Below are 27837 nucleotides of genomic sequence, written 5' to 3' on the forward strand. Positions count from 1 at the left end.
ATGAGTGTCAGAGATGGCGCTGCCACCATGGCAACGAATGCAGGTAGGGGAGGTGGGGGAGGAGGGTCAGCCATCCCAAACGATCACGATGGCCGCTCATACCTGCTCCAGATCTACCCTCGATTGGCTGCTCAATCAACCACCTGCTGCAACCTCAGGTGAGTGGATGCGCCACAGTATTGCACCTTAAAAAGCCTCATCAATAGTTAATGCTTAGCTATGATGTTGTCGAAGTGCTACTGTAATCCATAACTGAGCTAAACGTAGTACTTACTCTAATCATCAGCGTGCAGAAGGATGCGACGGCAGCCTCAGTTATCTTGGATGCAGCCGCTGCACTGGGGCTGGACCCCGGCCGCATGTATGTGCTGGCAGAAGTCAAGGAAAGTGGCGGGGAAGAGTGGGTCTTAGAGGCTGGAGACCTGCCTGCACAGAGGTTTCTGCTGTGGCCTCGGAAAGCCCAGGAGCAACACCCCCAGAGCCTTGGCTTTTACTTCCTACTACAGGTAAGCGTTTACCGAACTGAGACTGAGCATAGATAATAAATTACATTCAAATGATGAAAAAAAAATACAAATAAATTAATTGCATGCCAAATGTTTTCTAGTCTTATTTTATCCTTTATCCCTCATGCTGATGTTTCTGTGTGCATTTTGAGACTGTCCCCAAAATAAAGACTTGATTTTGATAAATTAAAACCCTGAATATTGTTCCAGTCGAAGAAAGATTATTTTCAGCAATAAATAGTTAAAATAATCACGCTTTCTTTACTATTCCCTAATGCAGGAGCGGAATCATGACGGCACTATCCATTATGTTCACCTCCCATCTGCAACTAAAGAGCAGGAGGCACAGCGGCTAACTGCCAGGGGCTTCCTCCCCCCTTCACAGGATGACTTTGCGGACCTTTGCAACCTGCCCATCCTCAATGAGGACAATATATTGCACAACTTACGCACACGCTTTCATAAGAAAAAGATCTACACATATGCAGGCAGCATCCTGATCGCTATCAACCCCTTCAAGTTCCTGCCTATCTACAACCCAAAGTACGTGAAGATGTACGAGAACCACCAGCTGGGCAAACTGGAGCCTCATATTTTTGCTATCGCAGATGTGGCTTACTACGCCATGCTCAGGAAGAGGGTCAACCAGTGCATTGTCATCTCTGGGGAAAGTGGCTCAGGCAAAACACAGAGTACCAATTTCCTGATCCACTGTCTGACTGCGCTGAGCCAGAAAGGATATGCCAGCGGGGTGGAAAGGACGATACTGGGAGCAGGACCAGTCCTGGAGGTAAGATGTTAGCGTGTGTGGGTAGTTGATTCTTTTATTAAATCTTTTTTTTACCTCTGAAACATGCAGATAAATGTTAAAATAGACTAACGCACAACGACTTGAGCTTGGTGACTTACTCAGATTGGGGGAAGTAAAATAATATGTCCGTCTTAAAGAATAAACGGATTAGTCCGTTCTTCACATCTGATCTGTTTAAGCAATTCGCACATTCATTGTTTTCACTGGGTTCAGGTAGGTACGTATGCAGTGGATTGCCCTTTGGTTTCAGTCTTGAAGAAATGATAGTGCTTCCTCTCGTGACGCATTGTGACATGCAAAAGCCCACACGCATTTGCAGAAGATGCAAAATACACTTAACTATGTTGCGATAATTCTGCGGGACGATGATTATCTATCGTTAAGTGGTTATGAGTCATAAAACATCCCTTGGGAGAGTATCAGGTTGCGTGCAGCCAGTGAGTTAGGTGTTCTGGAGCTGCGACACCACGAGACGTCTGACGGTAGTGCATGGTAGATACGGGTAGAGTGTATAACCCTTTAACACACAGAGTAAGGTCTACCCGGAAAGACGAGATGAAGAAGATGAGAACCTCCCCCTTCACGTCTTCATGCTTTGTTTGGCCATTTCATATATCGACCTGCCCTTGAACTTACATTTTTATTTATATTTGGGTATTTATCATGTAACACTGTGGTTTCCTAAAAACCTTCAACTCAAAAGCTGCTACCTTTTGCTTCAGTTTGATCAATTGGCTGTGACTCTTCCTCCTGTCTGGGGAAACTCTATGCGTGTGCTGACTTGTTCCCCGTAACCACTGGCACGACAGAATGAACCAAAGCTGCAGGCTGATACGCAACATTTCATTTTAAACAGCTAGTGGGAATATTGTCTCTGTCAGATTTTTGTGTCTCTGCAGAGTTAAATATTTGTGTAAGGCCAGTCAGTTTGGTATACAGTGTCCATGCCTGACCCGGATTGAGCAGGCTGACCCACAAATGTGTTCAAGTGAGTCATCCTCAGAACAGACGTCAGTCAGAGACGCTGTGTGTTCTGCTTAGAGGACAGAAACCGCACCGACGTATGGGATAAATAACTGGGTGGAGTTAAATGAAACACACCTCCACACCTAATCGCCGCCGCCAAGGCAAGATAACTCAAAAAGATGTGGACACATCTGAATTAAATGTTCAGGAAATGTTGGGAATGTTACCAGGAACAGAATGTCACATTTTAACATTGAAAACCTAATTTACAGATTAAAAAAATCTGTTAAAGATACACATCATTGTGTATAAAGATACCAAAACCAATTTAGAACCTTTTGGAGATGATCCAGATGACCGCGTGGACGGTGTCAATCCAGTTATGAGGGGAACGAGCAGCTCAGCGGAGGTCTGCGCTCTCTTAATAGCAATGGCTTATTCACACTGCAGCTGCTGCCAGAAGATGCTCAAACAAATGACAGAGTATTGTGTTGTTAGAGTTGTATCTTTAAGCTACATGACAAAGAACGCAGTTAGTTTAGTTTTGTTTATCGAATCGCAGAGCCCTGTGATTAGACACAATGACCAAATGTCCTCATTGACAAGATGAGAGAAATGCCAGTTCTTTGGTTTAATCCTCCTTGGAGTGAGAACTCAATTATCTTCATTTCTAATGTCGTTTTCATATCTCTTGTCTGCAAATCCTCCGAGTCCATTCTGGAGCATTGAAAGTGCTGCTGCTTCCAGAGGGATCTCAATGTGTTTAGGTTTGTCCCTGGATGTGTGTCAGTCTGTCAAAATATTTGCTTCCAGACGTCTGGTCGAGGCACGATGGAATTGGGGAATGGGAGAGATGTTTCCCTCCATCAGCAAAGATCTGGTCCCACTGACGGACACATTGACACTCTGTCATTCATTCTGAATGTGTGGGTGTGGAGAGCTTTAATATATTTAGTTGTCTATTGAGTTTGCCAGGAATCTGTTCTTTCAAAGAATTTGGCCTGTAATTACAAATCTGCACTTGCTTCAGAATAGCTATGATCTCTTTGAGTCTAGATTCATATTGTACCCTTAATTTTGAGTCCACTTGATTGCAGTCAGTTTGAACTTTTTCCACACTATTGTGAGCAAAACATCCTCGTATTTTATGCTAAAGACTGCAAACGCCTGCTGCTTTTAAGAAAAAATGTTCAATAGTTTCACTTCACACAAATAGTCTGTCTGCGGTGTTCCTTCCCAGAAAGTTCCGGTCAAGGCATTGTGAGCGGGGACTGCTATTTTAGTTGCATGTATCAAAATGGAGGAATTTGCAATTCGACAAAAGGATGTTTTCGGTTGTGGTTTATTTTATTTTTATTTATTTTTTGCTCTGGCTCTGTTTAGGTGTGGTTAAAGAGATGGAAATTAAATTTGTGTGTTTTTTCAAGCTATAGGGAAGGTAGTGAGGCTCAAGTCACACATTTTGAGCAGATGAGATCATAGTTAGTGGTTCTGGACTCTGCTGTGTACCGTCTTGTTGGCAGACTAAAAGGCCCCAACCTGAAACCATGTGGGAAAGCCTCTGTCCTACTTTAATCCATTGTTCCCCTTTTTCTGTTCTATGTTCTTTTCTTAAATGACATCCTTTTGTCCTGAAAATAATGCAGGGCAAAGGATATATTGTACTTAATATTTTATGCTGTCTAAACAAATAGGGCCTCTACTTGAGGAGCAGCTCACCTGCTTTATGTATTTCACTGGTGAACTGGTTCAACTGGTCGATCCGCTTTTATTTGGTTCTAGCGTCTCTGTTTTCCTTTGCCAGACTTCGAGGTGCGTTTGTTCGTTATGATTACAAGGCCCTCCTCTGTTACAGAGAGTTGGCTGAGAAAAGGTATTGGACTTTGGTGGGAGGAAAGTATCAATAAAGTTTAACAACAGTTATAAAAAGACTTTCAATTTTTTTTTCTGAAAACAAAAATATTTTTTCTGTACCTTCTGCAGTCACACAGCATTGTTTCAAAAAATATTCTAGTACACACAAACGGGAATAAAAGTGTGTGTGTATGCAAATGAGACTCGAGCCCTACGCAGCATAAGGAGTTACAACAAATGGATTAAGGAATTAAATTATGCCGAGGCAGAAGTTTGTGGTGGGAAAAACACCCATAACTGAATAGGTTCACTGGGGAGAAGTTTCAGTCCCCAAATGCAGCAAAAAAGTTTCCATTTTAGCGTGTTAGATAATGTACTATCAGTCAAAAGTTGCTTTTTGGGATAAATTATGTTCCCGTTGGTCTTTTATTAACCAAATGGATGGATGGCAAGCAAAAGATTGATTCAAACTTTTATTGCACTGCAAAGAAAAATAAGTTCTAATTGTAGTTTCTGAGATGTCTTTTGACAACATCTATGCTTCTTGTTCATATGACTAGAAAACATTTTTGTAGGACATTATGGCACAATACACCGTTTTTATTCTCCCGTAGAGTGATGGTACTACTTAAGTTGGCGAGGAAAAAAAACTTCACCAAACCAGCGAGATAATATAGAGCTTTTCAACCAAAGCCTCACACACTAGTAGTTAAAGACTCACCTCCTAGTGATTAAACGTGTCCCTTCTCATTCATCCTCAATCCGACTCCATCTCACCACTTCAGACAGGAAGTTACTGTCATCCAGAGCACTTTTTAACAGGAAGTAACAGCAGCAGTTCTCCCTATCAGCTTAGGGCTTTAAGGGGCGTGGATACACCAAAGTATTGTCTTGTTCAGTACTGGTACTGGTTGTTCTGCTGATCCATTGTTTATCTCTTGAAATGTGTTGCACCTCTTTATTTCTCTGCTACATTTGGTCAAACCAGGTGGCATTGAGTACGAGTCAGAAAAACGCTGGCATTACATTAAGGGACTGCATCATGTGCTCATCCCATCCATTTCAACCTTGTGTACAGGATACAGAAGCTTTAATGTAATCTCCCTATTTAGAATAGTATTTAAGATTAGAATATGCTGTTTCTCCCGGGGCAAATGCAACATGAAGCAGCAAGCTGCAGGCCCCTCCAATGTCTATTTATGGACCTGTGACCACACCACAACCTCAAGTTTGATGTGGTAACCATCTAGACATGGGTGGAGCTGCATGAAACGATGCTGATCTGGTCCCTGGACCACAGGAGAAGCAAAACTGCTGCTTAGAAATCTTATTCTAGCTATCCCAAACTTGTGCCTCTTACATCTTCATTACTAAGCACCCTTCACCCATAAGATCAGTCTGTTTTACATGAGCAGTTGGATGTTCATTAAGTATTCTTAAGTATTCTATTAAGTGGTATTATACATAATTTATACTGAACCACTTCAGTAGTTTAATACCTGAAGCTTTCAGCCCCCAATTAATTTGGTTTTCGCCATAATTATCAGGTTTGTAATGAGAAATATTCAAAATCTATTAAACAAGCCATGATTTAATCAAACAGCCAAACCAACGAAAATGATCCACGATAAAACTAGAAAAAGGAATGTCCGGGCAAAATGAGGCAAAGAAGAGCAGACACTGATTCCAGCCCTCAACGGGCTCTGGGGCAAGAAAACCAGGATTCTTGCCCCCTTTTACTGGTTCCCAGTCATACCTGAGGAAAGAACACAGAACAATGAGTCATCACAACACGGGCATCTCCTCCCCAGCGGGGGTTGAGCATGCAACAGCAACGCCCCGTGTTTTGGGTAGAAACTCCAGTGTGTGAATATTTCCATTTTGAGATTTGGTCCATTTTATAAACGAGTGCTTGTGTTTACCCTCTGGGAATGTGGGAACTGGCTTTGTGGCAGTGGGACTGTTTAGAGTCCTTTGTAAGTGTGTCTGTGCTATAGTGGGGGGGGGGGGGGGGTGTCAGTGTCTTGGCCTTGGCAGCAGCTATGGAAACGTTTCACTGAAGCTTATTTGAGCCGCTGGTCTTTCAAGTAGAACATACTGCAGTGCCTCATCGTCATAGTAATAAGGATAGTATTATAGTAAGCACAATTAGACAAATACTGTTCTCTCCAGACTCTGATACGTGTATCAGTATTTAAAAATATCCTGAAGATTATCACAGGAATACCTTTTAGGAGGTACTACACCAGGCTTGGCTGGGCTCCAGGCTAATTTCCTGTATTGATTTCACTAATGCAGGAAACATTTTCACTGAAGTGCAGTAGCCATTTTTTATGTGCACCCAATAATTGATTTTAACCCCCCCCCCCCCCCCCCTTTTTTTTTGTTGTCAATTTCTATTTTCTTTTAGCAAAGATGCTGATTAAGGTTTTGTTTATGCTTGTTTTGTCAATTTAATTCAAAACGCACTCGGCAAGAAAATTGTTCACATGGGGCAAAAAATGATGCATTTGCAATAGCAGTCGTTTCCATCTCTTACTTCATGAGCAGCAACTCCCCTAGAGATGGGCAAGTAGTTAACCCTTTAAAGCCTCTCTACCATGAATTCATTGCCAGAAAAAATAAGGTTGGGACCTTCTGACTAATTTTTCACGTGCAGTTTTTTGGGGGGGGAAATTTTTCAAAACTTATGATGCAGAAGTCTTAAAATTCAGAAGGGTCAAGTGTAATCAAATAAAGATACACTTGGCTTTCATAATTTAGGAGAAGGTACACGCCTACATCTAAAACCTCAGCTTGTACATGGTTGTTCAGCTTTGGAACTAGATTTAATGACTTGCATAATTTATCCTTAGCTCTGTCCTTCTTGCTTGTTGAGACAAACAACTCAAACTGAACATATGTAAGATGATGTGTGTGTCAGAGAGAGGGAGAGAGAGAGAGAGAGGGGCGTTTGGGGATGTGAGATTTCATCCTTGTCGAAGTGGAAATTTACAGGGAGTGGGCTGCCAACCAATCCTGATCACCACAGAGAGGAATCAGTTAAGGATCATGAAGTGATCACTGGATCTGTGGACCCAAAATATGCAGATGGCATTGCTTTCTGTGACTTTTTCTTATTTGTCTCTCACTCTCCCTTCTGCATTTTCCTTCATAAACTCCTCGGGAACAACCCTTATTTCGCAAGAATACAGAGTAGGCCGCATATTTCCATGGACGCGGTTTGAAAAGCTGTCCGCCCTCCTCCCCATACCTGCTGAGCCTTCCAGCCAATCAATTTATCTGCTCTTGGGCAAGTTTGAATACGGTAGATGCTGTGACATGTTTAGCATTCCCTCCATGGTGCAGCAGCCTGGGCTTTGGAGAGGACTGTCAGGGTTCTGTGCTCTTGGCTCCAGAGTTTGTGACGTGGGGGAATTGCTTGGATCAGAGGGCAGCATTAAGAAATTAGTTTTTGAGTCCAAAAAAACACTTGATGGTCCTCAAACCTGGAAAATGAGAGATAAATCCCACTGAGTTGTCAGTTCCATTCATATTAGAGACATTTAACATTTGTAACTTTGTTTGTCCTCTGGAAACAAATCTTTAAAACTTCCTTCAGATCTTGTTTAACATTACATTTGCATGTATTGTAGTTGTCATGCGAAAAGAAGGTTGGTGCAGAAAGGACGACAATGTAAGAGAAGAAAGTTATTATTATTAAAGGCAACTATCAAACCAGAAGATGGATCTGCATGTGCAGCGGAACTGAAAGTAGGTCAGCGGTTCATTCTTAGGAATCTTGCCTCTTAACTCTAATCAGCTCCACCACTGTATCAAATTCACCCTGCAACGGCTTTGGACAGTACAATGTGGTTCCTATTTAGCATGTACTGAATCCACTTCCCTTGCGGTGGCCTTTAAGTGTGTGTGTGTGAGACCGTGTGCGCTAGTGTATTAGCAAAGAAAAACTGGTTTGTTTTTTTCTTCAATGCAATAAATAAGGCCCGTTGGCAAGACATGGTCTTTGGGCCCTGTGTCCTGCATTAAGATTGGCCTGAGGCCTGCAGGACGATTCTTGTCTTCTGATGCCGTTGCACAGAATAGAACACACAAAGAACAAAGGAAAAAGGCTTGAAGAGGGATAAACAATAACTGAAAGAGATGCTGGTGAAAGTGAGAGGACTAGAAGGGACGAACTGCAAAGGTGCTTCCCTTGGAACAAACACAAACACACTAACATACACGGAAGCACGTTGTTCCACCTCAAAACGAGATTTAATTCCTTGCATATCTGCTTGCCGTGCATGTTTGTTTTCTGTTGGTGGCTTCATTGACGGTGCTGATAGACAGCCGGCTTGAATGTATGCTCCCCGATTGTGTTTCGCTTAATAGCACCTCCATATAATGTTTGAAAACGTTCAGAGTTAACCGTCTAAACATCAACAATGAGTATCTACAGCAAAGTTGTCTTCTTCAGTCTAGACTTAAAACACAGAAATGGTCTTGAGTCCCTGGTCCACAACAGCTAAATGCAAGGCTTTTGTTTTTCTCAGTGTTTACAATTATTCTTTTCTATGTAATGACTACAGCAATGTTGCATTCCTCCTGATGGCTGAGGGCCACATGCTTTTGACTATGTCCTTAAACTTACCGTGCATATCTGTCCTCTCTTGTCTCTACCAGGCCTTTGGGAATGCCAAGACGGCCCACAACAACAACTCCAGCCGGTTTGGTAAATTCATCCAGGTTAATTACCTTGAGACTGGGGTGGTCAGAGGGTGAGTAATGAACAACAGATGTGTGTTCAGGACATTTAGCATTCTGTGTCCTCTTCCCGTAGGACGATGTCAGTGTCCCCTACCTTTCTGTGGCCTGATATTGTCCCCCTTGCTCTGGATCTTTATGTCTGTTTATGTGCTGTGTGTGAATAGACTGAAAGGTTCAACCACTGGCACCTCCTTCCCCTTTCTCAGCAGTCAGACTCTAGGTAGAAGCTGCCTCTAAGTCTGGCCAGTCATGTCACTTCCTGATGAGGAAAAAAGGGAACAGCTGCTCAGTTAGATGTCTTAAACAAAAGGCAATATGTTACGTTATATATGACAGATGACATGTCGAGCTCATATTCAAAAGTTTTCCATTAGCACTAAAACATGAATGAAAATATGTAAATGTGTGCGGTGACAGCTGTGCAGCTCCTCGGTAAGTGGTCCGTAACGCGTGCAGCTCCTACCTCCGTCTTCCCTAATGGCACCAGGCCATGCCTGATTGAATTGCTCACCCTGCCAGTGGGCTGAAATCCAATCAGGAATGGTGTTTTCAGCAGACGGATGTGTTTATGTGCTGCAAAGTGGGACCTGAGTTATCAAGGAAATGTAAAAAAATAAAAATAAAAATGTAATCCAACTAAAATGCTCCGTAGTGTGGATTTCTAGTTTGCGTCAGTTAAGTGTTGGAACCACCGCGGCTTCGCTGAGCCGACCTAACAAAAGATGCTTGTCTGTTCTCCGTCTCCAGTGTCAGCGTTCAATAGAGGAGATCAACAAAAGGAAAGGCTGCTGTTCCTCTCTGCTCTGTTTTTGGAGTGCACTGTCCAAATGACAGTTGGAGTACTTTTATGTACTCTCACTGCACGGGTCTCTGTCCAGCATATCCGTCCTCGCTCCTCGACACTCTTTGAGCGGGATGATGAAGGAAAATGAAAAGTAGCAGAGAAAAGAGCGACACTCTTTCACTGCTTTGGTATATGCTGACAGATATACTGTATAACCAGCATGTCAGTCAGTCGGTACTTTACTGAAAACATGCAACATTCCTGCAGACATTTTCCTTTCTGCAGGAGACGAGCTTGCATTTTTTAAAAGTCTTAATGCTCATAATGCGTGGAAATACACTGACAAACATAGCATGTACATATATTTGATGTGGTAAATGCGACAGAAATTGCCCAACCACATGCTGGCATGCGTTTAGATCCACTTTCATAAATGGCTCGCATGTAATACTGGACACAGTTATCAGAAATTCAGTTGCTTTTTTAGCAGGGCTCTTGCTGAAGTCACATCTCAGTGTTGGAAGTTGCAGTCTAGACTATTCTCATCCATGCAGTAGATTTAGCATTCGGTCTCTGTGAGTCTGTCTATGTTTGTGGCTACAGTTTTAGTAGATGGACTCAGCTTCATTTCTCAGAGCGGACTATTCTTAGTGTTTCAGCAGGACTGGCGTCGGCGTTGTTTTGATCTGGCTATAAAAAACATCTAATAAAATCTGATTTAGATGGTTTTATGGCCTTGACCTGCAGTAGTAGGTAAATGCCACTGCTTTTATATTTACACATCTCATGTCATTACTGCAGTGCTCTGTAAATCCTCTCCCCCCCGGCAGCAGCTTTCAGTCTCAGCAGTTTGGCTGCTCTATATAACATAAATTACTATACAATTTGTATAATTGTTGAGTGTTGGAATGCGTTGTGCTGACCATTTTCAGTGCTATGTTCATCATTTTATTGTTATGACAATTTGCCCCCACCTTCCCCTTCTGCTCTGCCCCTCTAGTTTTTATTACCAGCCCACCCTCACATATGACCTCTAAACTCTCCCTCTCTCCCTGAAAGAGCTGAGTGACCTTTGGTGTTAAGTGATTCACCGTCATTGTTTTTCTCCCCCCCCTTCTCTTCCATCTCTCCCTGCCTTTTAGGGCTGTGGTGGAAAAGTATCTCCTGGAGAAGTCTCGTCTGGTCTCCAGAGAGAAGAACGAGAGGTGAGGAAGGGTCTTGACCCATCACTCCTGCTGACCTTTCTAGGGACCGCTGTGCAAACAGGGAGTCACTGATGCTTGGATGTGAAGTTCAACTGGCTGTAAATAGAAATCAAACTCCAAACACACTCCATAGAGCGGAGACTTGTTAGCACTTACACTTTGAATGTAGCAGCTCATTTTAATATAGCGTGGTTTTTCCTGATCGCGACGTAACCCCCGGTGACTCGTGTTTGTGTGAATACGTCTCTTTCATTTCTTTGTGTAGCGACTGATGATTCTCACCTCACTCCAATTTTTTACTTATAGTCACATTCACTTGTTAATTGTGTCTGTGACCCCTCGAAAAATTGTTCATTAGATTAACTAATTAATTGAAAACTAAATTTTTTTATTGTGAAAGCAAATACCCCACTTTAATTTGATGTGCTACCAAATGTTTGGCTTATTAATTGCTCACTGATTACATATTTTGATAGTTTTTGTTTCCCCAATAGAAACAAAACTTTTGCCACAAAGTGAAAATGATGTAATTTTTATTGGCATAGGAAATCTTTTTGTAATACGTCATAATATGTTCCTTATGTTGTGCAGATAAAGATGCATGCAGTCGCTCTGGAAAAAAAAAAAACACGGTTTTGCCACTGAGCAGCTTGGAAGCAGTTGAAACTTTTTTTTAAAATAATATTTTAACTGTTGGAGTGGAAAGAGTGAATACCCCATCATATTTTCTCCCAGACCCGTAGACTCGCAGCTAATGTGGAAAAACGTTGTCACCTGCCATCCGTAATCGTGAGGCTGCTTCTAGCCTAAACCGTGTGCCATAAAAAAGCTGCCAACAGTTTTTGTTGTCAGTCGCATCTTGCCTTTGCAGTCAGGATGTGCCAACTCTATGAGGTCATTGTTTCTTAGCAGTAAGTGAGGAAACTCGTTAGTTCTATCTGCTTTGCCCCTGATTTTACAAATGTAAAACTAATTTCAACATTATTGTGCTTGTGAAATCAGCTTTTGTAACATTTATGACACTTATTTTCTTTTCTTTTTTACGATAAACACCAGGCGCATGTTCACTGGTAGACACTCAGCAGATAATAAAATGCACAAATCATGAGTGTACATGAGAATTAAGTAGCGGCACAGGCTCAAACAGCATGTGCTGTTTTCTCCAGAAACTACCATGTGTTTTACTACCTGTTGTTGGGAGCGTCAGAGGAGGAACGGAAGGAGTTCAAGTTACGGCAGCCTGAAGACTACTTCTACCTCAAGCAGGTACAGTGGTGAATTCCCAATCTGTTGTAACTAAACAGCCCAGCGTATGTTATTTAACGTGTGAATGCACCCTGCACTGAGGAACTTTGGGAGTTCTGAATAAGCTTGCACCTCTGGGTTACTCTGCATATGTGTGCTGCATATTAATAAAGTTTTGTCTTCTCACTTGAACTTCCTTTCTGTTCACCCCCATTCTCCACCTGTTTTGTGTCTATTTTATGCTTTAACTGTTCATCTTTATAACTTTCCAGAACTGTCTTTCTCTCAATTTAGCAAAATTTTAAGATAGGAGATGAGGAAGACCTTCGTCACGACTTCGAAAGGCTGCAGCAGGCGATGGAGATGGTTGGCTTCCTACCCGCCACCAAGAAACAGTGAGTGAACCAGCGATCACGTACAGTACTGTGTGTAGAACGGACATAATATTACAGATATACTGAAGGGGTTGTGTTGCCATTGTTGCAGGATCTTTTCTGTGCTTTCGGCCATTTTGTATCTGGGCAACGTGATCTACAGGAAGACGTCAACAGGCCGGGATGAGGGATTGGATGTGGGGCCTCCAGAGGTCCTGGCTACGCTCTCTGACCTGCTAAAGGTATTGTATTTAATTGTTTCCTTCTAACATCATTCATCAGTGCGTCTGGCGAGTTTTCTGCGACTGCCAGTAGTGACCTGTGTGGGATCCCGCAGGTCAAAGAGGAGCTGCTGGTAGAGGCGCTGACAAAGAGGAAAACAGTGACAGTCAATGACAAGCTGATCCTCCCTTACAGCCACTCTGAGGTAGGCACCAGACATTAAAACGTATCTGCAGCCCGTCTTTACTTTAATAGTGACCAAGTGCACAGGAATCGTTGGCCTTGTGTGTCTGTTGTTTGCGTATTTCTGTCTCTTTTCTGATAACACATCTACGGTAGCTCTGATTGTTTGTCCATCCTGTGAACTTGATGCCTCAGGAACGCCTTAAAGGAACATCAGATCTGTAACACATGTCCACAGGAACTCAATGACGAACTGATTGCATTTCGGTAGATGTAAATACAAATGTTTAAATGGATGCAATCAAGAACTGAAAATATCAAATAACACTGCAGCATTAAGAATACACTCTGGCCATTAATAACTTAAAACTCCACCAAAGACACGATAACTTTGTCAGTTCTTTTGTTTAAGCCCTCATTTGTGTTTGAATCTATCAAACTGTCATTGCAATATTATAAACAACTTTGTAAACTGTGCCTTATTCTTCCAAATCTGTAATGTTTATTCAGGACTTCCTGGTAATATTCATTTCCCCCTCTTTGTCCCACAGGCTATCACGGCCAGAGACTCTATGGCCAAATCTCTGTATAGTGCCTTATTTGACTGGATTGTCCTGCGTATCAATCACGCCCTCCTTAATAAGAAAGATATGGAGGAATCCATCCCAGTGAGAGACACACAAACTCTACATCTTTAACAAGTGGTGTGATTTTTGTTGCGCTTGTCCGTCCTCCTCTTCCTGCTTCTAATTAGAAGTTGGTTGCTGCTCATGCTCTTATTTTTCAGTGCTTGTCCATCGGTGTCCTGGACATTTTTGGCTTTGAGGACTTTCAAACCAACAGCTTTGAACAGTTCTGCATCAACTATGCAAACGAGCAGCTGCATAATTATTTTAACCATCACATCTTCAATCTAGAGCAGGTAAGTGTTTGCCCTCCCTCGCCAAATAATTTTAGGTGATGCATTGAAATAAACACCGTAAAAAGATTGCCTTTCTGTGGCTATTAAACATACGACAGTCTTTTCTGATTTGTACTTGTAATCAAAACTGCTTAAATAGTGATTCATCCAAATATTTCCTCACCGTTGAAGGGAGAAATAAAATGCATTTTAGGTAATGCCATTTTATCCCTCAGTATTCTGGCTCATGAGTTAAAGTTAGATTTGTTGTGAAAATTTGAGGTCATGATTGAATATTTTTAACATCCACAGCTTAACGGTCTGTTGTGGTTGTATTTGAACATGAGTTTTTTTCAGTTTACCCGTACTAGGTTAGATAATTCAGTTAATACCAATGAATCACCGAACTACCCCATCTCACCTCATCCAGGAGGAATACCAAGCAGAGGGAATCACCTGGCATAATATCGACTACACAGATAATGTGGGCTGCATCCACCTCATCAGCAAGAAACCCACTGGCCTTCTCTACCTGCTTGATGAGGAGAGCAAGTAAGAACAGATGATTCACAATGGTTTAATCATGTCCTATGACTGTTAAGATTGTTTGGCTGTCCACTAATCTCACTCTCTATTTCTGTTCTGTTCTATTCCCTTTGTTTCTCTGCATGTACTCAAGCTTCCCCCATGCCACAGATGAGACGCTATTGGCCAAATTCAAGCAGCAGCACCAGGGGAACCAGTATTTTGTCCCCACACCAGTTATGGAACCTGCTTTTGTCATTCGACACTTTGCGGGGAAGGTCAAATATCAAATCAAGGTAAGGATGACGGAGAGACATGTCAGACATATAAGGCAACACAAGAAAAACAGTTTGAAATTTGCATTGTTGCCACCGTTTCCCATGTTCTTCATGCATTTGATCACACCAGGATTTCCGAGAGAAGAACACAGACCACATGCGTCCAGATATCGTGGCCCTGTTGCGGAGTAGCGATCGTGCTTATGTGCGGCAGCTCATCGGCATGGACCCTGTGGCCATGTTTCGATGGGGCATCCTACGCGCCACCATCAGAGGGCTTGCTGCTTTTAACGAAGCTGGTCGCTCCTGGGCCGCCAAAACCTCTGGTATATTATGGCTGTTGTGACGTCAGACCTTCCAAGTCGAAATAATTTCCTCATCAGAAGAATCAGAAGTTGTTTATTGCCATTGTCAGTGAGGGTTCACAAACTAGGATTTTTTCTCTGTGAAGTCTTGTAACATTTAACAGAAGCATCAGGAGTGGATACACAGATGTGTATTAGCAGCAGTAAAACTAGCGTAATCACGCAGTGCAAAGAGAACAGTGCCTTTCGGATCACACGGGAGAAACGTGAGGCTTTGGGAGCCGTTTATTTTTTTCCATGCAATTCTCTAGACGATTTTTGTTGGCGTAGAAGCCCTCTTTGAGGATTGAACAGATTAGATAATGTTGAGGCAAATGCAGCCGCCGCACCCCTGCAGTCGGGCGACTCTGATCAATCGCTGTTCTACTTGATAACATAAAAACGATGCATACTTTCTGCTAAATATAAAGCATGCTAATTGTTTATGTTGAATTTGTTTTAGGTGTTGTCCGTCCAATCTCCAGAACCCCATTAGGAGAGCTGAAGCAGTCCAATTCTCCAATAGACAGGATGTACAAGTGAGTAGTGTCCATGAGTGAATATAAAACTATATTTCACTTGGGCTTTGTTGGGCTTTGGACTGGTTTTCTAGCTGTTCTAAGGTCTGTTCTGCTCTGCTCTGTTCTGCAACATCTCCTCCTCTAGTACCTTAAACTTAAACATAATTCCATTTGAAAGCTCCCTGTTGAAGATGTTGAAAATGTTTCAATTCTAAGCTGTGAGACTCGACGTGTCCTCCGGTGCTAGATGAGATGAAGGGAGACATGTCAGACATCTAAGCTCTGTTCAACACATTAAACTGACAACATAATCCCTGACAGATGAATCCTCCTTCACCTCATTTCAGTCACTGTCGGCCATCTCCTTTGGTGATCCCTGTGTGTGCGGTTCTCTCCTCTCCCCTCCACAGACGAGCATCTATGCTCGATTTCTACTTTGATCACTCAGAGGAGCGCCCTTTAGAGGCCTTTGAAGACATCTTTGCTAGCTTTGAGAGTAAGAAGTAAGTGAATTTGGTGAAGAACGGAAAGGAATGAAAACACGAGGCCAAGCAGGAAGGAAATGTGTTTTGCTATTGATATAGATGCTGGGTATTTCTGTTCCCATCTCGTCATGTGAAAATTGAACAGGAAGGTCAGAAACCCAACAGGACATTAACTGTCCACTCTTTGCTTCTCTTCCATCATTATAATTCCCAACTTTTGTGTCGCTTTTTCTATCGTGCTTATAATTCTTGCAATAAAACACAGGAAGGCATTTATTCTGGCCTTCACTGATTGGTCTATGGAGCTTTTTGGTAGCACAAATGTTTTCATAAAAATACAAAGGCCCCCACTGAGATAGACATAAAGACATTAAAGCATTTCTTAGAATGAAACCAGCCCATGAAGCATCCTTTGACATTGATGGTCCCTCTGAAACTTGACCTTACACCCCCTGCTGTCAGATTATACTGGGTTCTTTTGCCTTTTAAAGGCCAGTATCTGAACTTAATTCCCAAAACCAAATTTTTGCCATGATAAGTTCCTCCAGCCCGCAGCATTTCTGTAAACATCTAGAGGTCCTACCCACTGAGATCCATTCGTTTTATGTTGCGTATTCCTTCACTGCTTGACCTCTGTTTTCATGGTCATTCATGGTAAGTAGAGAAAGGTATTGCATGGACTTCCACTGGGACATAAAAGCTCCCACATTAACCCCACCAGACCCAATGTCCAGTGTAACTTCAATCCCAATGGAAGAACCAAGAATCCGCCATTCTCACCAGTAACAACTTGCAGTTACACAACCTGTAACAAACCCAGCATGGAATCAGACGGCCAACCACACTGAATGTGAACAACTCAGCTCTGCATGATAACTACCACAGTTACAGGAGCATGGGTGGGAACACGCTCCCGATATACCCCAAGTCGCTCATTGTGTGTACGCGTCTGTGTTTCTGTATATTTCGTTGATATGCAGCATGGTTGGGTGGTCTTGTGTAGCTTGCGTTTTTCATATAAATAGTTGTGAACAAAATAATAATTCAGGTTCCTCTCGACATCAGACACCCGGCCATCTTGCAGTTTGTGTTCTTGTCTTGGGTAACCACGTTGTTGTGTTTTCTTCAGTTGACTTCTAGCACACCACACTTCACTTTTTTCCCCTTCCTCTTGGATGTTTTTTCCTCCTCCCTTCTCCTGCTCCCCATACACCCCTTGTCCTTCGGTGTGATTAGAGATATGCATGCAGAGATCATCAGCTCCATTAAGAATTTGCAGTTGGATGGTGAGGACCCTCGCAAGCTGCTACAATCCTGGGGTCGCCTCCGCTTCCCACGACACGTCCTCCAGTGAGTCTGCAGACAGACCTGGCTTCAGCTCTTCTACAGATCAGACCATTCTAGTTTGCCCAGCCAGACCACGCTCTTCTTAAAGCTCTTTTTTTCCAAAGAATAAATTCCAGAAACTAAACTACCCTTAACTGATTTTGAAAATCAAAATGTTTAGATGTTCTATTGTTGTTGGTATAAACTGGAATACCGGTACCTTTGTTAACTTCGGCATGAAGACTGTTTTGGCATGTGAACATTTAGCGGAGCGTTTAGTGAAAATAAGACCCAGGATCCTCACAGCATGTTAGAATGTTTTGGAAGTTCCGCAGCCTGCCAGCTTGAACATGAATAATAGGGCCCTTTATGTCAAGTCTCTGCTGGGCTGGATTGTTTTGAGTTGCATCCCATCTCCTTCCTCTTCCCTGTTGTCCTTGTCCGATCACTGACCTATGCCTCGTTTCTACCCGTCATTCATTCCATCTCGCAGGTGCTCTGACTGACAACGCATGAAGAAACCATCTGGCCATACTAACCAGACTTTGCATTCTCCATCCACTACTTGTTCTCTCTCATTGCTCCAGGCCTTTAACACTTTAATCTCTATAACTCCCACTCCGTCTCGTTTTTCCACAGAAAACAGAAGAGTACTAAACAGAGGCAGGTCATCCCCAAGGTAAACCCCAGTAAAGGAAACCCCATGCATGGGGCAGATAAAGAGAATATATGGTTTCAGTCATAGAAAACAACTTGTAATTTTACTGTATTATTACTGTGCAGCATTTGCTGGATTCTCGCTCTCTGAAGTTCATCGTGAGCCTGACTCTGCATGATCGCACCACCAAATCTCTGCTGCACCTGCACAAGAAGAAGAAGGCCCCCAGCATCAGTGCCCAGTTCCAGGTTCGCTTCACCCACATCTGATTGTAGATCATACCCAGACATGAAAATCACACCTGCCAGTAGCAGTCCTGAACATTCTGTTGCTTTCTTCAGACCTCTTTGATCAAACTCTTGGAGACTCTAAACAGGGCGGAGCCTTTCTTCATTCGCTGTATCCGCTCCAATGCTGAGAAGGTAAGAGTTTTTATTTAAATAATTTTTCATTGTGCTTCTCCTGTTTCTAAATTATTATTTTTTTTAAATATTGAGTCTTTTAAACAAATACCTGATGTTTACTATGCTGAAAGATATTCTACAATCTGTAGCAAAAGCTTATGCACTTCATTCACATTTCTTATATCTTTGTGAAATAAACATCTTTAGATATGTTGTATGCGTTCTGGCTGTGTTCACACACTGATCAGCTATAACACTATGCCCACTGACAGGTGAGAAGAACAAGGCTTATATTTCTTTATTATGGCACCTGTTGGTGAATGGGATTTATTTGGCAGCAAGTGAACATTTTGTCCTCAAAGTTTATGTTTTAGAATAAGGAAAGATTAGCAAAGACATGAATTGGAGTGAGTTTGATAACTGGGTCAGTGCATTTCCAAAAATGGGATGTGCTGGACAAACATGTCCAATCCATGGAGGCGCTGCCTTACAACTTACATGACTTAAAATAATCTACTGCCACCATTGTGGTGCCAGATACCACAGTACACTTTCAGCGGTCTAGTGGAGCCCATGCATCAATGGGTCGGGGCTGGTTTAACACTAAAGGGGACCTTCACCATATTGGGCAGGTTGTCATAATGTTATGGCTTTATGAATCATCATTTTCTATTTTAATGTGCGTTGTGTAGTCGGTACAGATTTGTATCTAAATGTTAAAAGCGCAACTAAATGCGCTTTTTGTGTGTTTGTATATGAGCAGAAGGAGATGTATTTTGATGAGGCCTTGGTCATTCAACAACTGCGATATACAGGAATGCTGGAAACAGTTCGCATCAGGAGGTCAGGTTATGGGGCCAAGTACACGTTCCAGGTACTGTGAAAGATACTCCATGTCATCTTACTTAATTCTGCTGCTGAATATTGGGTGTATAGTTTTGAACCAGGCTTCATTTCAGTAGTCCACTTATTTCTCACCTGTATTATCGGTATCTCCATGTACTTGCAGGATTTTGTTGAGCAGTTCAGGGTTTTGCTTCCAAGGAGCAGCACTTCCTTCAAAGAGGACATCACAGAACTGCTTGAGAAAAAGATGGGACTGGACCCCACCATGTACCAGATAGGCAAAACCAAGGTACATCGCCAATATCTCAACAGCAATACCTTATAGGCCCTGTCTCTTGTCTCTATTTCCTCCTGTGCATTTACCACCGATGTGCTTTGCCTTGTCAGGTGTTTTTGAAGGAGCTGGAGCGACAACAGCTGCAGGACACGCTGCATAAGGATGTAATACGCAAAATCATCTTCCTCCAGCGCTGGTTCAGAGCTCGCCTGCAGAGGAAAGAGTTCCTGAGCATGAGACAGGCAGCCATCTTGATTCAGGTAAAGAAAGACGCTGCAACTTCATTTGGAGCTGTGCTGTCAGAATATTTTCAATATTTAGAAAAGACTGAATGTACAATACTGATATGTATTATTTCCTGTCTGGCTGCTTAGCATTCATGGCGCAGCTGCAAAGAGGCCCAAAGGCGACGGGCTGCTACTCTGATCCAGGCTTTATGGAGAGGACACAGGCAGAGATCTGTGAACCGCCGCAAAAATCAGGACGCGACCAAAATACAAGCCCTAGTTAGAGGACATTCTGCTCGTAGAAGGTAACTACGCAGACGGGAAAAAGACCAGTCGAGAATAAAAATGTTGTTTTAGTCTGTGTGAGAAACTTTATTTGCATTCTGTGTTACAGGTGCCATTCCTTGCGTGAAGAGAAACTAAGGAAGGAGGAAGAGGAAAAAGAAGCACAGGAAAGGGCTGAGGAAGAGGAAAGGATGAGCAGGGAAAAAGAGGAGGGAGCCAGAAGAAAAGCAGAGGAGGAAAGGAAGCGCATAGAAGATGAAGAAGCCGGGAGAAAAGCAGAAGAGGAGGAAGCAAGGAGAAGAGCAGTGGAAGAACAGTTTGCTGGAGAAGCACAGGAAGAAGAGAAAAGACTAGTGGGAGAGCCTCAAACAAGAGATGATCCAGATATAGAGCTTGTCACGGAGGAGACACTGGATGACAATCTCCCTATCCAGGAGATGGAGGAGGATGGAGAGATTGATGCAAGCTCGTATGCAGAGGAAGAACAAGAGAAGGATGAGGAGGATTTGGATTTAGCAGTCAACGGTACCCCGGCTGAGGCTGGATCCCAGCCGGATGAAAAACAAGAACACGAGGAGTTGGAGAGTCAAACACAAGGAGAATCAGATTCAAAACCTCCTCTGCCTTCTGACGGGTTCATCGCATTTGCTCCCACATCTCCAGATGAGGATTCGGAACAGCAGTCTCTCAGCGGTGCTTCAGCACCTTCAAATGCTGAAGAAAAGCAAATACGAGCTCCATCTATACATAAAGGCCCCATATCTAGGAACCAGGAAAAGAGAGAGCAGAGGAGGAGAAGAGGTCTGGAGCACAGCCTGAGAGAGACAGAACGGACCTCCTCCTCGGTCACTAGCAAAGATGAAGCGGCCCCGCCAAAAAGAAAAAGCCAGGAGACGTCTAAGGGAAAAGAGAGGTTGGACAACACGGGGCTGGACCAGTACACCTTTGTGGCCTGGAAGATGAAGGAAGAAAAAGGAGGAGCGAATGAGTCCAGTACATCTCCTCCTGTCGGTCCTGTCCGTCCTTCTACTTTATCCCTGAGGCCTGTTGAGCCCGTGCTCGAGAGAAACGGCACAGGGGAGGGTACCGGCGCGGTAAACCTGCATCGCCGTCCTGGAGCAATTAAGGAGAAGCCAGAGAAATGGAGAGGGAGGAAGAGCGAGGGAGACATTTGTGAGGCCTCAACCCTGCTTCTGTCTCACAACAAGGAAGAAAAGAGGAAGAGATTACCGCTGTACGTCATCTAACCCGTTTGTCTTCTGATCTGTCCTCATGATAAGTCCCTTAAAAGATGGATGAAACTCCCCAGTTGTTTTACGCATCTATTTTTTTTTTATCTGTCTGTCTGCAGGAGTGAAACGGCATCATCATCAATTGACAGTTTGTCTCCGTGCTCTGAAGGGGCCACTTTCATTTCACCCAGAGAGGTATCTGCATTTTTTACGTATCGTAATTGAGAAAAGCTTGTTTTTGTTTCAAAGACGTTCAATTCTAAAAAGAAAATGTGGAAGCTGAAATGCTAGATAGTAAGAATCCCTCTAGTCAGTCTTTCATGTATCTATTCTGTTTCATCAGCTGGACATTGTTTCCTGTTCTGCTCAGATTTCTCCCTCAGAGGTCCACGGTGAGGCCTCAAGGGGAAGCATCAGCAGAAGGAGACACCAAGAAGGTTCCGGCCAACAAGACTCGGCACAGCCCACTCTGTCCACACCAGACAGGTACTCTGGGCCGGTCTCTGCTGATGGGATGTAGAAAAGTGTTTTGGCTTTTTGCATTTGTTATAGAAGCAAAGTTCAAATTGAACATACAGGTAATTAAGTTGTTGTAAGATAAAACATTGTGAATCTACAATAAATAAAAAAAACCTTTTCCCGACATCAGTTCATAACTTATAGGAATATCGTGGTGTTGCATAAGAGCGTTTTGATTATTCTGCCTTTTTCTTTCTGTGTTCTCAGGTCGGGTGGTTTCTTCAGCAAGATATTGAAGAAACGACCACACAAGGAGGCCCAGACTCCAGACGGTACAGATATGAGTCTCGCCCAGATTCTCAATGAGAGGCCAACAGGAGGGGAAGGTAAATAGTACAGACAAAAGTGTTCAGTCCGTGTTTGCTGAGCTGTAGAAAAAGTAATGGGATTTATTGAAGCAGGGAGAACTTTATTGTTTTTATTTGAAGATGACGGGCTCTTTAGGGGCCACTTTCTCAAAGCTTGAAAAAAAAAAAAAGTTATATATTTTTCCAATAAAATAAGAAAATAATTAAATTCCATCAACAGAAAATGTTTTGGAGTTATTTTTAGATCAGATATTGAGGTCAGAGATGCTTAGCGGTCAACAAACTGCACCGCCGCTGCTGGATTGCTACAGTTCACTTTGACCACTGAACTGCAAAGGCAACATGTGTGTATTATCACTATTATTCTCAGGCCTGAACTAACGCTGGTGCTTGCTTTCTGAGAAAATAGTAACCCATGCAGGATCATGCTCCACACTAATAGAAGAGCTGTACTGTGTTTGGTTTCCTCTGCAGTACTTATTTTTATTCTGCATTAGTGGTTTGAGTTCAGTTTGTCTCCATTTCCTCCTGACAAAGACTGTTAATTTGTGATAAAGAATATAAAACCATTTCCCCCCCCCCTTTCAGTCCCGACGTCTGGACAACCACCCCGGCCTCCTTCCCAGCCTCAGGCTGACCGCGCTAGTAAAGGTTTAGCTCGCAACCCCACCATCAAGATCAGTCGTGCCACACGGGTGTCTGAGCAGTGGAACGCCTCGCTGGATCGAGAAATTACCAACGCCAATGAGTTGCAGCACCTGGATGAGTTTCTGGGCAACCAGGTGAATGAAAGGGCAGCCGGATGTGTATCTATTGCAGAAAATAATTTAATTTTGTTGACTCACAAAATAATTTTTGTTTGCGTTCCCTTACAGGTGAATGATTTCCGCTCGAGGGGGAAGTCGCTGTCGGCCACAGAGGCCATCTTTGTCACCGCTACCATGCAGTTCCGAGAGACTATCAAAGCCATGTATTCTCTCCCAGTGAGTTTATCTGCAGGCACGTTATACGTACTGATCAAGGAGGTGTCCCTCACCACTTTCTTGTTCTCCTCTGACCAGAAACCCACCATTGGCTACAAAGGACTAATGACTGGGTACCAGAACAAAGTGATCCACCTGGCAGGCGACAAGCAGAAAGGAGAAGTGCAACTTGTAGTCAACCTCTTCCAGTCTGTGCTTGATGGCTTCATTAGAGGAGAGATGAAAAAGGAGGAGGCTGAGCCTGCAAAGGTGAAACACTGAAATTCACCGTCCTTCACTCTCATAAGTCCAAATCTGCAAGAAAACTGTGTCTCCATGCCTATACTCTGTTTTTCAGCCTGCTAAAGCTCGGAAGAAGAGGAGAAAAAAAGATAAAAATGTAAGAAACGTAGAAATGTACCCACTTTTTTTAACTTATTTTAAATCGATTTTTGTCCGCAGTGATGTGATGTTTATAAAGATTATGATCGATTAACTGATTGCCCGTATGCTTGTTAGGTGGAGAGCCCCCTGGATCACAGCTTCATCAACTATCAGGTCAACATCATGCAGTCTTGTGATCAGTGCAGCTCTTACATCTGGGGCATGGAGAAGGCGTACATGTGCAGCTGTGAGTTGACATCCCAACAAAACACTTCACTTCACTTCACTTTTATTGATTTGTCCCTCGGACGGCAATTTGTTTTATTTTCTATGGATTCTATCTGTATTGCAATTTTAAGAATAAAACATACAGTATAATGTAAACAATGCTGAACTACTGCTCATTTAAAACACAAAATGTGTTTTTCATACAGATTGTAAAATGGTGTGCCACAAGAAGTGTCTCTGCAAAATCGTCACCGACTGCCCCACCTTCTGTGCCAAAAAGGTATTGCTTATTTTCACAGGCATGGATTAATAATGTGATTTGTGAGGGTATAAGACTGGATATTATACGTATTAAGCTATCTCCAGTTTCATTAGGCTCTAAAAAATTAACTCCTTATTTTAACTAGCTAGAGAAATGCTCTCAAAGCCTGCTTGTATCTTTAGCTGTATGCTGATATCTGCATCGGTCTGATAACTACATGTCTTATATCGTAATTCAAATTGTTTATGGGGTTAAAATTTTACAAGCAAATGCAGAAAAATTATACCGATACCGAAGGGCTGGATATGAGCCACTTCTCTCTCGTCTGACTCTTCAGATTGACGAAGTGTCTGACGGTCGGCACTTTGGGGTGAGAGTGGGCCGCCTGGTCAGTGACAAGAACCCTGTACCCATGGTCCTGGAGATGATGCTAGAGCACGTGGAGATGCACGGCCTCTACGCTGAGGGCATCTACCGGAAGTCTGGCTCTGCCAACCGCATGAAAGAACTGCACCAGCGACTAGAAACAGGTTCGGCCCTTTCTTTGGGATTTAAATGCCCCACAGAGGAGCTGAGCAGTTACACAGACTTTAGAAACCGGATTTTGTTTATGTAATGTTTAGATTCCCAACCAGTCTGCCTGGAAGACTATCCCATCCACACAGTGGCAGGCCTGGTGAAACAGTGGTTGAGGGAGCTTCCAGATCCACTCATGACCTTCATGCATTACAACGACTTCCTGCACGCAGTTGGTGAGGAGCACATTCACCACCCAGTGGAGGGGGGGGGGGGGGTTAAGACTCATTTTAGTTGTTTGAAATGGTTGAAAATTATTCTTCTGGATGATGCAGAGACATTTTCCAAAAATGTTATTTAATTTATTCATGGATAAGTGTGTGTTTTTTTTTTTTGATAGAACTGCCAGAGAAGCAGGAGCAGCTTCATGCTGTATACAAAGTGCTAGAGGAGCTTCCTTCTGCTAACTTCAACACATTGGAGAGACTCATCTTCCACCTTGTCAGGTAGGAATTGTCTTATTCTGTTATCTGATGTTTGGTCAACACAAATATACAATTCTATTCGACAGTGACGTTGCAACTTGGGTTATATTTACATGCAACGCGTGAACGACTGAATTCTCTTTCAGGGTGTGTAAAGTGGAGGCCCACAACCGCATGTCTCCAAACTCGTTGGCCATAGTGTTTGCCCCGTGTGTCTTGCGCTGCCCAGACAGCGCTGACCCACTGCTCAGCATGAAAGATGTTGCCAAGACAACCACGTAAGATTGACATGGAAACAAACATAATAAAAACTGATTTAACTGCCAACATATTAGCTTTCAATCTGCACACATCCTGTTCTCATTCTGTCCCCCTCCTGTAGGTGCGTGGAGATGATCATCAATGAGCAGACCAGGCGCTACAATGAGAAGATGGAGGAGATCGAGCAGCTGGAGTATGCAGAGGCTCTGGCTGTGAATCAGCTGAAACTCAAGAGGCAGAACACGGTGAGGAATGAAACCCAGCCTCGTTCTAGACCGCTCCGTTTGCGTTCGTGTGAACTCCACACCATGGGAGCGTCAGGTTTTAGGTCGTTGCTCAGCGGCATGCCTGGATCAATGTTATTATTCAAAAAGCCACTTAGTAACATGCCGTAGTCAGCAAATCTTCACTCGTTAATAACGTAGACGGAATCCCAGAGTTAGGTACTGTTGTTCTGAGGCTACGTGGGTAACATGGCCGATGTTCCTTGTCTCTCTTTAGCACTGCTGGCATTTACCGCTCAGGTTCTCAGCTCCTTACAAAGGAGTGGTGGTATGTATCCCTGAGTTATCCCAGCACAGTAGATCTAGTGCTTGTAGTGGGCTGCGAGGCGCCGTGGAGGCGCTCCTGTGCATGGCATGTGCGATGTGGTTGATGGTCTGACTGTTGTTTTTTTAATCCTTACTAACTGGTAATAGTTTGCATGTCGCTGTTTGACTATATGATCCGGGAGGGTTTGGGTTGATTTCATAATGTTTTGGTACTACTGGAAGACATTGTACACTGAAGTGTCACTTTCAAAGGGTACAGTAAGTTTGTCTTTGTGCGATTCCAATGTCTTCCTAAGTTACATCATAGTCTTATATCTGCTGTTGATTTATTTTGCACCAGGATTGTGTCGTGTAAGTCTCTTCTCCAGCTGGCTGCATCCATCAGCCGCTCGCATCAGCAGTTCTGAACCGTGGCTGTTGGTTTAGCTTCTATTGTTTCCCAGTTTTTATTTGTGCATGAACCATCCAGTCTCTTTTCTTCTCACTAACACAGTTTGGAATGACTTTTAGATTTTGGGGAAAAAGCTGTGTGTAGTTGTTGTTGTTTAGTTGTTTCTCTGACTCATCGAATGGTAAATATAGAAGTTGGGTTGGTTATCAGTGCATGATGCTCTTTCCGCTGCAGGTGCATGAGAAGGTCGGCTCTGACCTGAGTGTGGTCCCTGAGAATGAGTCTCTGGACTCAGATGCAGAGGCTGAGAAGAACCTGGTGGAGCGCATTAAGTCCATCAAACAGGAGAAGTAAAGACGCTTTCTTGTTTCCATTCACCATCGTCCTGCATCCTCCTCCAGTTTCTTATTTCTGATGTCCCTCCTCCACAGAGAGGATCTGGCCTGCCGCCTACCAGAGATGGAGCAGCCTGGTTCAGACCAGGAGAACTTGGACTCCGAAGCCTCACTGAGCTCCGAGAGTCTCCTGGACGAGCAGCAGCGCGCCTCTGTTCTCTACTCGGAGCCTGACGGTTAGTTTTAACGTCCGCCCCGGCGTCGCCTTCCTTCCTGTTTCTCTCACTCACCTGTGGGTTTCTGACGAGACCCCGGGGCCGCCGGGTTGGGCCCTTCCTGTCTTTTGTGGTGCAGGTCTGGACCAGTGATGGTGATGGGCGATGCCGGTCTGCTCTGTAACATGGCAGGTTGGAGGAACAGCAACCGTGTTTGTGTGTTTGTGTGTGATTGTGAGCATAGAAGCAGCATGCTCCAAAATCCACCCAATATAATAATGAAGCATTTGGCAGAGCATGTTGAATCAAATGTTTGCCTCACTGAACATACATCTTGGTCGATAACAGGGTTGCATGATCTTCCATTGGCCTGGGAATTACTGTACGAATTAAAAAAAAATCCTCGTCTGTTTTAACCTTCTGTGGCTCCTCCCTCTCTTTCAGGACAAGGCGGTGCCCAGATTAGGAGATGCAGACCAGTTTGTCCACCCAAACCCTCAGACTTGGCTCAGCGATCTAAAGTCCTCGGTGGACGCGTGTCAAGCCTCAGCCCTGCGAGCTCCACCTCCTCTGTGTACAGCTGTGCCTCTTCAGCCTCCGAATCCTCCATCACCTCCTCCAGGCACCCGCTGAAACGCCGGATCCCCATCATCCCGGACACCGTTAAACTTCCTTCAGGTGTGAACGCCCAGTCTGTGGCTTCCTGTCCTACTCGGGCCACTTTGTGTTAATTGTCCTGAACCAACTCAAGTCTTATTTGGAACAAAGACCTTCAGTGAACATGGACGGCGTGACTGTATAGGTGCCACATCACAAGAGCTGCAACTGGGTCGCTCCACTTTAACCATAACCGAACCCAGAGAGGAAGTGGGAACAGCACGCGCCACTTTTTTTTCTCCTTTGAACATGCAACAGTGAACTCGACCACGATGGAGCAGCTGCGCCACAAACTCCTTGAACCCGCCTTCCACGTTTCTGTAACTGAACTTGGCTTCGTCCAGCCGTAACTGGGCCAGTGGGCCGACTTTGTATGAAACAAAATACTAATGTTCCACTATGTGTGCTGATGAATGATGCCGGTTTCATTCTCTGGATTGTGATGTACGATGTTCCGATGTGTGATGTTTATAACGGATTGTATGGCTGGGACTGAATGGCGTGAACTGTTAAAGGTTATTGGTGTGAACATGACAATACAGAACGTGATGCTTC

At 43.5% G+C, this 27837-nt stretch overlaps 1 protein-coding gene across 1 annotated transcript; it reads left to right on the forward strand.

Moving 5' to 3' along the window:
• LOC137899847 (myosin IXB) lies at positions 1–27837 on the forward strand. Its single transcript, XM_068743892.1, has 43 exons — positions 1–158; positions 287–506; positions 787–1296; positions 8803–8897; positions 10813–10875; positions 12042–12141; positions 12415–12515; positions 12607–12736; positions 12832–12921; positions 13451–13567; positions 13687–13821; positions 14231–14352; positions 14480–14621; positions 14734–14929; positions 15411–15486; positions 15879–15971; positions 17190–17303; positions 17919–17958; positions 18063–18185; positions 18279–18359; positions 19105–19215; positions 19351–19476; positions 19575–19724; positions 19839–19996; positions 20086–21210; positions 21328–21403; positions 21579–21694; positions 21935–22053; positions 22624–22817; positions 22911–23018; positions 23097–23267; positions 23356–23397; positions 23517–23628; positions 23816–23889; positions 24209–24401; positions 24495–24623; positions 24788–24893; positions 25019–25150; positions 25255–25378; positions 25635–25685; positions 26310–26425; positions 26507–26646; positions 27070–27837. Exons 1-43 carry the CDS (start codon positions 1–3, stop codon positions 27354–27356), a joined length of 6666 nt encoding a protein of 2221 aa, XP_068599993.1. The 3' UTR covers positions 27357–27837.

The sequence above is a fragment of the Brachionichthys hirsutus genome, chromosome 9 (genome assembly GCF_040956055.1).
Source record: "Brachionichthys hirsutus isolate HB-005 chromosome 9, CSIRO-AGI_Bhir_v1, whole genome shotgun sequence".
Taxonomy (NCBI): Eukaryota; Metazoa; Chordata; class Actinopteri; order Lophiiformes; family Brachionichthyidae; genus Brachionichthys; species Brachionichthys hirsutus.